Below are 14,362 nucleotides of genomic sequence, written 5' to 3'. Positions count from 1 at the left end.
GTATACACTCAGAGTAAAAACACAATGTTGTGCTTTTTGTAAAATAAAGAAAACTAACATGATGTGTGATTTCTCCTCTCCCTCTGAACGAAGTCCAATCTGATAGTTCTCAGAAAATGAACTGTAACTTAGTGAATACTAATCACAGAAAAGTTAAACTTATGTCTAAAAAAACGTTAAGATGTCAGGTTTTAAATCATTTAAGTCAAATCGAAAACAAACCTTCTGTGTTTATGTAATCTGTATGAAAAGAGAGCCATGTCAGAAGTCCGTGATTCAGCTCATTATCTGCTAATGCGGCCACGCCCACGGAGCCAGCGCTATTGAGACGCAAATTCAGAGGCAATACATGCATTCATCGTCTCAATCGTGTATTTATTGTCTTGAAAAGTGTTTATCTGGATGTAAAAGTCATGGTTAGGGAGCTCTAGAAGACATGCAGTTAGTTCCTGTTTTCTTTTCTTCTACAGATGAATTTTAGATGAGTTTTTGTTTCTTTAGCGCCCTCCGGCTGCAGTATGAATTGGAAACTCCATTCATGGAATAGCCTCTTCTTCTTTTAGATGAATTTGTGGACTAAAAATGCACAGAGAGCGCCCTCCGACTTCAAGTATGAATTGAAAACACCAGCGCTCATAGTAATGACAATGAATATTAAATAAATATAACTCCTCTGTATAGAAAATTGACATAAGCATATGAGAATCCAATATTTCTCCAAATGTGCATGCTTTTAAACTAAAAGCCTATATTCAGACTCTTTGCATCACAGAAATACATTATATTTTAAAGTATAATATAAAACCATTACTTTATATTGTAATAATATTTTTCTGTATGTTTCATGTATCATGATGAGCTTGAGACATCACAGAAGGTTTTTTTCACAGCCTACCTGACTGAAATGCCTCATTAATATGCAAGTCATTTCAGCTCATTACTATCCAATTCTTTTGTCTTCTCAGGTGAGAATGGCCCATTTTTCAGTGGTGATTCACGCCTCCATGCATACTGTGTTTCTTGGCAAAAAGTGTCTTACAAAAACTAAATCAATATATTGTTTTATATGAAGGAGTAGGCAGCATCATTTTTACATAATTTTGAAGCAAAAACTCTAGTCTACAACCTCCAATACCCAAAAGTCTTGTGAACACAGATTTAATATACTTATTTTGGCCTTATTTCAGTGACTTAAGTTTTTTGTTTTTTCAGTAACCACGCATAAACATTATTCCTTCAAAAACACAAACATGTACATACATGTTCCTCACATATTATTGTAGCCTAGTTTGTGCTGAATACAGTGTAATGACACTTTTGTCATTTATATGTTTATGAACAACTGAAAAAAGCACAAATGTTAGAGCATGTCAAAACTTCTCCAGGCCCCAAATCAGCCTCAGACCCCTGAGGGTTAACATCCAAATAAACACTTTTCAAGACAATAAATACATGATTGAGACAATGCATACAAGTATTGCCTCTGAATTTGCCTCTGAATAGCGCTCCCTCCGTGGGCGTCCCCGCATTAGCGGATAATGAGCTGAATCACGGACTTCTGACATGGCTCTCTTTTCATACAGATTACATAAACACAGAATGTTTGTTTTCGATTTGACTTGCATGATTTAAAACCTGACATTTCAACGTTTCTTTAGACATAAGTGTCATTTTTTTTGTCATTAGTATTCATAAGTTACAGTTCATTTTCTGAGAACTATCAGATTGGACTTCGTTCAGAGGGAGAGGAGAGATCACGCATCATGTTAGTTTTCTATATTTTACAAAAAGAACAACATTGTGTTTTTACTCTGAGTGTACACAAATAAAAGAAGACATTCTATAGTTTCAATTGATATATTACTTATGTCTCTATGACAAGAAATGACGGAGTATTTTAAGTCTGTTTTGCTGCAATGTGAAAAAATCCTGCAAAATGCGCCGGCGCGTTTTCAGACCTCAGGGAGTTAAAGCTCAAATTGGATGGAGCTGGCCGTCGCCATCTTGGCAGCGCTTCACTGCGTGTCACTCCCGGATAACCGAATTTGGGCAAAGAGGTGGGACGTGGGTGGAGCTAACAGACAGCAGACAAACGGCTAGTAGTGACAGCAGCGGCAATCCAGCTGTCACTCAAGTGACCACGCCCCCTTTATTATGCAGAAATTAAGGCTTAATATAATTTAAACAGATGAGTTATAAAAAAAATCACCCCCTCACAGTTGTCATGAAGGGCAAAATTAGCTATTTAGACCAAAACCACTTTTTGTACCAGGCTGTAAACATATTTTTTTCCACTGTAAAGTTGGGCATTTTAACAAGGGGGATCTATGGGATTGACTCCTTTTGAAGCCTGTCTCTAGTGGCCAGTCGATGAATTGCAGTTTAAGTCACTTCTGTGTTGGGTTCAAGAGAGAGAGCGGAAGGTTGCTGCTTAGAACGCACCCTTTAAGGCTCTCCTACAGATCTGCAAAGGCCTCTTATTATTCAATTCAAAGGTGGAACTTTTTCAGCTAGCTCCTCCGCAAACTTTTCTGAACTTTCAACTGACGCTGTTAAAGATGATTTCTGTGGCTGTTGCAGAGGAGGGACAGCATATTCAAACGTCTGTAAAAGAGTCTTTTGACAAGTTTGAGTCTATGTTGGACGCCAAGTTGAACAACATAATAAAGCGCATCGATGATGTTGTAGCAGCAACTGATTCACTCAAAGCCCAACAGTTTGAATCAGAAACATGCATTTCTGAACTAGAAGATGGCATCGCACCGATAAAAATGCGAATGGATGAGCTTGAGAAAATTAATAAGGAGTTAATGAACAAAGTGATGGACCTAGAAGGGTGATCACGACGTGACAACATCAGACTACTAAATCTAATAGAAGCTACCGAAGGAAGTGACCCGATTGTGTTCTTTGAAGAATTTATTCCTAAACTGTTAAAACTACCGGTCAACTACCGGTGGCCATTGACCATGCCCATCGGGGCTTTGGAGTACCTGGAGATGGACGTCCACGCCCAATATTCATCAAATTACAATGCTCGTGAGATGTCAGGATGATACTGTCGGCGGCCAAACGACACAGGAATATACCGTACGAGGGCACTAACCTTCAGATTGTTCCCGATATCCTGCCAAGTGTTCCGGATGGCCAGGAGAGCGTTTAACACTGTGTGCACAGATCTTATCGGGAGGAACATTTCCAACGTTTCCAGATGGCGTATCCAGCAGTTTTGTCTTTTACCATCAATGGCATTAAAAAGACATATAGAGACTCCAAAGAAGCTGAAGCATTCCTAAAAACGATTACTTGATGTACACCTCTCATTCTTCTGCTGTATAAGTAGACTGGTGACTGCCTACTGTCCTCTGGACAGCTGATAACTATTGCTTCAGCTACTATTGTTTACAAGTATGCCTTCATAAACAGAGAAATACTTCTTTGGGGACTTATGGGTATGGGAATTAATTAATGCATTTGGAATTTAACCGAGAGACAGATTTTGAGACAAGTTTATTTAGAGTTATAGTTCAAATGTTTTTGTTGTTTGATTTTCTTTTTTCGCAGGGGTCAGGGAAATGTAATAGTACAGTTTTGGTCTTATATTTATGGAAACTATTGTTAACATAGGATTGATAGACATAAATTGTTGCAGTGAGTATGAAAAAAATTGAACAGCACTGCCTTACCTCTGGAAACCTAAACTGTAAATATTATAACCCTGAGGATATAGTGAATATTAAGCATGATTTTACCTTCTCATTGATGCATTTAAACATTAGAAGCCTCAAAAGCATCATGACGACCTAGTCTCACTGCTCGCTAGCATAGGTCATAACTTTGATATTATAGGTTGTAGTGAAACCTGGCTGAATACACATACGTATTTAGATATTTATAATTTGAATGGATACTCTTTGTATTACAAAAATAGACTTGGTAAAATTGGAGGAGGGGTATGTCTATATGTAAATTCTCAATACTCAGTAAAGGAACGAACGGATATTAAGTTGGACGACGGTTATTCTGATTCATTATTCTTAGAACTAAAAAGTATAAATGCAAAAAGTATTATCATCGGAGTCATATACCGTCCACTTGATTATTCCGTATCAACCAAACCAATACAAATTGTCTCATTATGGGAGACCTTAATATAGATATGTCTAAAGAAAGTACAATTGAAACAGATTTTATAAATACCCTTTATTCCACATCATTTTTCCCAGCTATCAATAAGCATACTAGAATTACAGAGAGAAGTCAGTCAACTTTGGATAACATAACTAACATGCAAGGTATTGAATATAAATCAGGGGTTGTATACTCAGATATTACAGACCATTATCCTATTATACAATGTATGAATCTGAACAAAAAAGTACCAAATCTATGTACAAGGAGAAAAGTGAAAGTTCTCATCCACAAAAGTCTTGCAAACTTGATACAACACCTTCAAACTAAAAGGTGGGACGCAGTATTTAACACCATAGATCCCGACTGTGCCTATAATTGTCTAATATCTGAAATAAATGATTCTATAGATAAAAATTTTCCTGAAAAAATAATTAAACAAAATGGAATGCAATCAAAACCGTGAAGTCCTAAAGTCTATCAGAAAGAAGAATACGCTCTATAAAAAAATATATTAAAAATCCGAACATCTACAATAAATCAGTATACGCAAAATATAAAAATAAATTTATAAAAGTATTAAGAGCAAATAAACAATTCATTTTACTGCTCAATTTAAAAATGCTTCAGGGGATCAAAAGGCATCCTGGAAGGTGTTGAATGAGGTACTCGGCTGTAATAATAAAATCTCAGTCATCCCTGACACTGTAGTGCAAAATCAACCAAGTAATGTCAATCTATCTGACATCTTTAATAATTACTTTTCCTCTGTTGGAAAAAATCTTTCTCAAAATATTTGTCTACCAGGGGGTGCCAATTATAAAGATTATCTTCAGGGTAATTATATAAATTCATTTTTTCTAAAACCTACTTACAAAACAAAAGTGATAAATATCATAAACAAATTAAAATCTTCACACACAGTTGGTGCTGATAACATATGTAGAATAATTATTAAAGCCATAGTAAATGAAATTGCAGAGCCTCTTGCCTATAATATCAATATTGCACCATGTATATGGCTATTTTAGACCTTGTGGAGAAAATTAATGATGCTTTTGAAAGAGGAGAGTATAGTATTGGTGTTTTTCTGGATCTTTCAAAAGCATTCGATACCATTGATCATGAAATTTTGCTTGGTAAACTAATGCACTATGGTGTCCGGGGAGTAGCACTCCAGTGGTTTAGGAGTTATATCTGTGGAAGAGAGCAATATGTGAATGTTGAGGGACTAAACTCCTACACAAAAAGCATTGAAACTGGGGTTGCACAGGGATCCATTATGGGACCACTTTTATTCATAATTTATATTAATGACTTTGTTTTTTGTTCCAGCGATATTCATAAAATACTTTTTGCAGATGACACAAATTTGTTTATATCTCATAAAAATATGGACCAACTAGAAAAATGTCTAAATGAGCAATTGGCAAAGGTCAACATATGGTTCAAATGCAACAAATTGTCTTTAAATATTAGTAAAACCTCTTATATTGTCTTCAGCCCAAACAGACGACACTGATGACAGAAATTACAATATAAATATAATGATAGACGACAGAGCTATCCAAAAAGTAGACTCGACCAAATTCTTAGGAATCTTTATAGATTATTCTCTAAACTTTAAAAAACATATTGATGAGCTTGTCAAAAAATTATCCAAAATTGTTGGTTTATTCTTTAAAATCAGACATTTGCTTCTATTTGAAGCGTTGTTGATCTCTGTTTGAGCCTCACCTGAACTACTGTAATATGATTTGGAAGAATACATATCCCACCTACAATAACCTAATGCTTGTATAATGTATAGTATTGTTCACAAATTAAACAGTAGACTCTGAACTTATTCCACTATACTCATCTTCGCACCAACATGATACAAGGAAAAAGTCTCTTTTAAAAGGGAAAATCAGGAATTTAAAATGTACTAGTTTAGAGGACCACAAATATGGAATGAGTTAGACAATGATATTAAATTGTCTGCCTCACTATCCATATTTAAAAGAAATTTAAAATGTAAGCTGCTGGAAAATTATAGTAATGACTGATATCACGGCTGAGGTTTTACCTTTATTGTATTTCTCCTTGTACATGTGGCAGAGAAGTATGCAGTGCCTACATGATGTAATGATGAGTAACTGCATATTCATATTACTGTACCAGACCTACATAAAAATTATGACCCTTTATATTATATTTACTTTTTATTTCTTTTTTTTTTTCTTTTGTTATTGTTGTTTTTTTTTGTGTTTTTTTTTTTTTTTATAGTTATGATTATTCTACCATTATATTATTATTTCAACTTAATGTATCTAAAATCTGCTTACACTTGGTGATGGACCCCGGCCATAAGCTGCATAGCTTCTTAGAGTGTCCATTTTCCACAGTATCAGAAATAATATCTGCACTTATGCACATGTTAATGTTGAATACTTACCTAGGCAGGTGTCTGTACGTGCGTGCACATATATGCATATACGTGGCAGGTGCTTGCTATATGTATGTGTGGGTATGTATGGGCATGCATGCATTCATGTATGTGTATATGTAGGTATGTGTATGTATGTATGTGTACGCCTATATGCATTTATATGTGTATGTATGTATGTATGTATGTATGTATATGCACACACACACACACACACACATATATATATATATATATATATATATATATATATATATATATATATATATATATATTAGGGCTGTCAATCGATTAAAAATTTTAATCTAATTAATTACATACTCTATGATTAATTAATCTAAATTAATCGCATACATAATTTTTGCTGTGAAAGTATTAAATATTTCAATTCAAATGAATCAATGCAGGGTTTTTTCCTGGGTCAAAAATGGTCTTCAGTGGTGACAGACATGGTCATCCACACAAACAGTAAAAAGTGCCCTACCCACGTGATCTGCGAGCCCGATACTGACAATAAAGTACCCGTCACTCTCACTGTAATTCTTTCTTGCCCTCTTTGCAAAAAAAAAAAAAAAACATCATAGTGATTTTATAGATTTAATAGAGAAGATGCTTTTTTGCTAAACCTGAAAAGTATTAAAAAGTAGCATTTAGAAGTTATATTAACTAATAATATAATTTTCTACCATATACAATTGAATGCACCTAGCTAACAACAACTTGCTTTGTTCTGGTTTCACCTCACTCCAGTCTAAACTAACTGATTTTATAGGTAGGCCTAATTTATTACACATTGTCATTTAAATAACCTGAAAATATTGTGGATTATTAAGGCTAATTTTACTACCACTCTTGCTAAATGGGGTATATGTTCTCATTTCAGAGTTGTTCGAGTAAATGATTCATTATAGACCGTGTGGACAGATCAGTTGTTGTCATGATTCATTAAAATGAATCTGTTCAAATGAGTCATTAGGTCACGAATTGGACATTAGCGGACGTTGACGCGTTGCGTGCGAATCGCGACTGTTATTAGGACATTGCAAAAGATTTGTCAACACAGAAAACACTTCACCACTGGATAGGATTTTCTTTTTGTTTACTGAAAGTGTGGTTTATGTCAGCTGCACGTGCAGGGCGGCTGTCAGAGAAGATGAGGTGACGTTCTTTTGAGCACTATTCACACCCAGCGGTTATTCAGGAAAAACATTCTCCGAACGCGCCTCGTGAAACATGGATTCAGTCTTATGAACTTTTAGCATCGTGTCAGTTGATTTAGATTATTATGTGTGAGGTAGAGAGAGTGCAAAGACGGTGCTTACTTTGAAGAAGAAGAGAGCTCGCACGCACGAGAACGGCTCCAGGTTCAAAGGTCAATACGGAATGGATTAATCTGCGTTATTTTTTTTAACGCGTTATTTTTTCTCAGATTAATTAATTGAAATTAACGCGTTATTTTGACAGCCCTAATATATATATATATATATATATATATATATATATATATATATATATATATATATATATATATATATATAAATAATATATAAAATTGTGCTATATGTGCATGTGTGAATATGTGTATGTGTAAACATGTACAGATGCAGTGGAAATAAATAAATTGATTGATTGAAAATGATTGACTCCTTTTGAAGCCTGTCTCTAGTGGCCAGTCGATGAATTGCAGTTTAAGTCACTTCTGTGTTGGGTTCAAGAGAGAGAGCGGAAGGTTGCTGCTTAGAACTCACTCTTTAAGGCTCTCCTACAGATCTGCAAAGGCCTCTTATTATTCAATTCAAAGGTGGAACTTTTTCAGACTTAAAGAAGTTGATAGCTGGAAAAATACTCCAAAAGGATTGGGAAAAGGTTACATGAATCAGCATTGGAAAGCCTGGTGAGAGAACTGTGTGTGTGTGTGTGTGTGTGTGTGTGTGTGTGTGTGTGTGTGTGTGTGTGTGTGTGTGTGTGTGTGGTTGTGGTGGAACAACTGGTTTAGGGTGACTCATACAGACATGTTTAGAAAATAGGGTGACTGTGTTTTAGAGAAGTGCTTCTCAACCGGTTTTGCTTCAGGACCAAGATTTTACTTTCAACATCTAGTCAAAGTATATAAAAATGTCCTTCAAATCAAACATTAAAGTTTATTAAAGGGGCCATATCATGAGAAATTAAATTGACTTTAAAGGATTAGTTCACTTTAAAATGTGAGGCCTTCATAGCGAGCAATGACACTTCCTCTCTCAATCCATAAATGTACTAAAAACATATTTAAATCAGTTCATGTGAGTACAGTGGTTCAATGTTAATATTATAAAGCGACAAGAATATTTTTGGAGCGCCAAAAAAAACAAAATAACGACTTATAAAGTGATGGCCGATTTCAAAACACTGCTTCAGGAAGCTTCGGAGCATAAATGAATCAGCGTGTCGAATCATGATTCAGATCGCGTGTCAAACTGCCAACGGCTGAAATCACGTGACTTTGGCGCTCCGAACAGCAGATTCGATACACTGATTCATTTGTGCTCCGAAGCTTCATGAAGCAGTGTTTTGAAATCGGCCATCACTAAATAAGTCGTTATTTTGTTTTTTTTTTGGCGCTCAAAATATTCTCTGCGCTTTATAAAATTAATATTGAACCACTGTACTCACATGAACTGATTTAAATATGTTTTTAGTGCATTAATGGATGTCATTGCTCCCTATGGAGGCCTCACAGAGCCATCGGATTTCAACTAAAATATCTTAATTTGTGTTCAGAAGATGAACGAAGGTCTTAAGGGTGTAGAACGGCATGAGGGTGAGTAATTAATGACAGAATTTTCATTTTTGGGTGAACTAACCCTTTAATAAAGGCCTTCTGAAGCGAAGCGATGCGTTTGTGTAGAAAAATATCCATATTTAACAAGTTATAAAGTAAAATATCTTGCTTCCGCCAGACACATCTCGCAGCTCAAAACACTTCTGTTACATCCTACGCCTTCCGTTTTCAACTTATGAAAAAAGTGCTGACGCTTCGTCAGTCTGGCGAAAGCTAGATATTTTACTTTGTAACTTTTTAATGACTTTCTTGATAATGAATGTTTATTACGTTCTTCTTTCAGATGAACACAATACGATTTATATTAAAAAATATCTTGGCTCTTCCAAGCTTTATGATGGTAGTAAATGGTGCTCATGATTTTGAAGCCCCAAAAGTGCATCAATCCATCATAAAAGTAATCCAAAGGACTCCAAGGGGTTAATAAAGGGAAATGATCGGTTTTAGTAAGAAAAATATCCATTTTTAAAACTTTATAGAATATACTAGCTTCTGGCGGATGGCCGTACACCTCGATTTGCGGCAGAAGAGTAACCTCTGACCAGATGCATGGCGTAATGATGAACGCAGAAGCGCAGAGGATAGAGCAAAACAAAACACAGGACATAAATTAGAAGTCTAAAGTGAGAATTTTTTAAAAGAGAAATACTGGAGGATTTCGATATAAAAGAAGAGGAGCTTGAGTTTGTTGCCAAGCCCTAGTTGTTTGTACCCCGAGAGGCGTCTAAGCTTAAGCCCTGGGTATACTTCGTTTTTTTACTCGTACGCTATCTATTCATAGTTGAACGTGTAATCTGTTCACAGTTGAACGCAAAGTAGGAGCAAAGCTGAATTTTCAGCATCATTCCTCCAGTCTTCAGTGTCACATGATCCTTCAGAAATCACTCTAATATGATGATTTGCTGCTCAAGAAATATTTCTTATTATTATTATCAATGTTAAAATCAATTGTGCTGCTTAAGGTTTTTGTTGAAACTGTGATGCATTTTTCCCTAGGATATTTTGATGAATAAAAAGGTCAAAAGAACAGCATTTGTAACATTATAAATGTCTTTACTGTCTCTTTTGATCAATTTAATGCATCCTTGCAGAATAAGTTAAAAAAAAAAATCCGTTATGCATTAAACGCTGCCTTTCATTGCACCCATTTTAGGGGTAATTGCGGAGGGAACGGCCAGAATATGATGTTATATCAGCTCAGGTCAGCGTTTTATCTCCAGCATTGCCTTTGTTATGGAGGATGTGCTGTGAAATGTTGTCACGGTAACAGCAGGACGTAAGAAATAGGACATCTTGCACATTGAATTCCTAATTATTTTTGAAGTACTTCAGCCCGAGGAGTGGGGTTAACCTGATCGCAGAGTTCACCTCCCCCATCTCTGTACGAGTTGACGCTTCTGTTTTAAAATGACCTTTTGATGCAGTAATAATGCAAAATAAAACATTGACAGCATGTTTCTGAATGTACTATTCTGTGTGTTTTCTTCACAGGTGGAGGTTCACGTTTTACCTGTACATATTTACATATGGTGTGCGGTTCCTGAAGAAGGTAAACAATCTCTTTTCATTGAAAAATTGATGGTCAATGTGAAGCAGTGAATCTTTTATGATTGACATGTCGATACATCCACTATTTTGTATCGCCCTCAGTCTTAGTGTTTCCAGGATGACAGGATGTTGTCGAGCAGAGAACGTTTGTCTTTTTTAACTGCATTATCAAATAGATGGAGTGTCATCGTTTTTTATTTACTTATTTGGCATCACGACTACAAAATGCAGCACACATGCAGAGTTATTCTTCGTACTGCTTTTCATCATCTCTTGGGGGTTTTGTGGAGCGAACATGCAGACAAGATGAAGTTAGAGAGATGTCAGGTCTGACTTGATTTTGATTTTATTTGTTGCGTCGTACTGTGCGCCGAGAGACAGCATCCATAAACTCTCTTTCTCTCTCTGCCCTTCCTCTCATAAATCTATTCATAATTCATCAGTCTATCCATAATGCAGATTATTTCCCTCCAAGCAAACATGTTTGGCAGAACTGGCCCCTTCTTTGACTCTTCAATGAAGCAATTAAAGGAAAGTTCACACAGAAATAAAGATACTGCCATTATTTACTCATCATGTTGTTCCAGACTCGGGCTGCACAATATATCGCAAATGGAATTAAATGGAGCTTGTTATCATGCTGCTATATGAAGTGGGATATGATTTTAATGCATTATTTTGTTTATGGAGATGCAGCAAAATGACAGATAGATAGATAGATAGATAGATAGATAGATAGATAGATAGATAGATAGATAGATAGATAGATATGGGGGTAAATGCATTCAAGTATATTAATATATATATATATATATAGGTTGGTGTGTGTGTGTATATATATATATATCTATGTCTACAGTGTATATATACAGTACAGTCCAAAAGTTTGGAACCACTAAGATTTTTAATGTTTTTAAAAGAAGTTTCGTCTGCTCACCAAGGCTACATTTATTTAATTAAAAATACAGTAAAAACAGTAATATTGTGAAATATTATTACAATTTAAAATAACTGTTTTCTATTTGAATATATTTCACAAAGTAATTTATTCCTGTGATGGCAAAGCTGAATTTTCAGCATCATTACTCCAGTCTTCAGTGTCACATGATCCTTCAGAAATCACTCTAATATGCTGATCTGCTGCTCAAGAAACATTTAATGTGTGCAACTGTACAAAATATTTGTGTACAATATTTTTTTTCAGGATTCTTTGATGAATAGAAAGTTCAAAAGAACAGTGTTTATCTGAAATCTAATCTTTTGTAACATTATACATGTCTTTACTGCCACTTTTGATTGATTTAATGCATCCTTGCTGAATAAAAGTATTCATTTCTTTAATTTCTTTAAAAAAAAATAAAAATAAAAATTCTTACTGACCCCAAACTTTTGAACGGTAGTGTATAATGCTACAGAAGCTTTGTATTTCAGATAAATGCTGTTCTTTTGAACTTTCTATTCATCAAGGAATCCCGAAAAAAAAAGTACACAACTGTTCTCAACACTGAAAATAATCATAAATGTTTATTGAGCAGCAAATCAGCATATTAGAATGATTTCTGAAGGATCATGTGACACTGAAGACTGGAGTAACGATGCTGAAAATTCAGCTTTGCATCACAGGAATAAATTACTTTGTCAAATATATTTAAATAGTACACAGTTATTTTAAATTGTAATAATATTTCACAATATTACTGTTTTTACTGTATTTTTAATTAAATAAATGTAGCCTTGGTGAGCAGACGAAACTTCTTTTAAAAACATTAAAAATCTTAGTGGTTCCAAACTTTTGGACTGTACTGTATATATATATATATATATATATATATATATATATATATATATATATATATATATATATATATATATATATATATATATATATATATATATATATATATATATATATTAAACAAATAAAGACATTTTAAACTAACTGTACCTTTAAATGGGGATAAAGCATTATTTGCATGACTTTTGATCATTTTAACACATCCATAATATTTTTTTTTTTTTAAATACATGCATATAGGTAATGTGTGTCTTTGTAGAAACTAGGCTAAAGGTGAACAGCTTGAACTTGCATGGCAAAGCCTTCTACTGAATGAGTTCATTTACTGCAGATGGGACGGGTTTCTTCTGCTGGTATTATTAATAGTAGCAGGGAAGTGGGCTGACATAAACCCAATACAGACCACAGCTCATCCTGGGCGAGGAACTGTTGAATATTGAAGAACAGATTCACCTGTTTCTTTCATCCTAATTAGGAAGAGTAGGTTATGGAGAAATGGAGCAACTAGGCAGAGCTATTTGTTACTCGCCATCCGTTTTAATCCACGCAACACAGAACAATAATGCGAAAGTGGACACAACTGTGACCATCGACTTTTTCATCAGCTTTGGTTCTGGAAGTGTTTTCCCTGATAATTTTCTACGTAGCAATTTGAAATAAGTTCTCAGTGAAAATTTTGAACCATACAAACTAGCTGAAGGAAATCTGATAGTTGATACTTTAAGTCAAGACATTAAAGCACTTGATTCTACTTGCCCTGATGAGAATTTACTGTCATTTTTGCACAGTATTTGTAATTTATCTCTAATATAAAGATCATAAAATGATGTTAGCACCTTGAATTTCACTAAAGCACCAGGCGTCTGTCCAGAGTGATGCCAGTTTGGAGCCACAGCCTTTGGTTTTCTTATTCTTGTATGTGGCCTTCGATAAAGATGCTGTAAGGTAGCTAATTAGTTGCATTAGATTAGATCATATGTCACCATTCTCAAAGCACAACAGCAGATCTCACAGGAAATCATCAGCTTCACAATACCAGGCTTTGATGCCATCCAACTTTCGTACATAATGATGTGGCTTATCGAGGGGGAAAAAAGTGAATTCAAAGCATTTCGATTATGTAGCATTGAGGATAATGATTGTATTTTCAGTCTTTTTTATGCTTTGATGTAAACTGCAGAATTCAAAAGCTCCTTCAAAAGACATTATCTTGTGTTTTGCATAAAAAGCTCTGGAGATTATTTGTCTCTTTGTGTTTGATTTTAAAGACCCCGTGGCTGTGGAACACCCGAGAGTGCTGGTACAATTACCCCTATCAGGTACATTTATATCAGTCATAATTATTAATGGATTCGCTCACCGACTATGTAATGTTAGTAGGTTTTTTGAGACAAAACAGTCATAGTTTAGTTTTGTATGACCATATTCCACATTCTCTGATTCTTAGATCCTACTTTTAAGTTACTAACCATTTTGCCTGGCAAGACTTTAAAGGGTTAGTTCAACCAAAAATTTAAATTCTGTCATTAATTACTCACGCTCATGTCGTTCCAAACCCGTAAGATTTTCTTTGGATCTTCGGAACACAAATAAAGATCTTTTTAATGAAATCTGAGAGCTTTCTGTCCCTCCATTGACA

At 34.9% G+C, this 14,362-nt stretch overlaps 1 protein-coding gene across 1 annotated transcript in view; it reads left to right on the top strand.

Moving 5' to 3' along the window:
• cers6 (ceramide synthase 6) overlaps nucleotides 1-14,362 on the top strand; it is a 59,377-nt gene that overhangs the window by 23,052 nt on the left and 21,963 nt on the right. Inside the window, exons 4-5 of the mRNA XM_048194630.1 lie at nucleotides 10,872-10,929; nucleotides 13,992-14,042. Coding sequence (XP_048050587.1) covers nucleotides 10,872-10,929; nucleotides 13,992-14,042 — 109 coding nt within the window. The remainder of the gene's footprint in view (nucleotides 1-10,871; nucleotides 10,930-13,991; nucleotides 14,043-14,362) is intronic.

Source organism: Megalobrama amblycephala, linkage group LG6 (genome assembly GCF_018812025.1).
Source record: "Megalobrama amblycephala isolate DHTTF-2021 linkage group LG6, ASM1881202v1, whole genome shotgun sequence".
Lineage (NCBI taxonomy): Eukaryota > Metazoa > Chordata > Actinopteri > Cypriniformes > Xenocyprididae > Megalobrama > Megalobrama amblycephala.
Note: the sequence above shows the minus strand (reverse complement) of the source record. Positions and strands in the feature narration are given on the sequence as shown.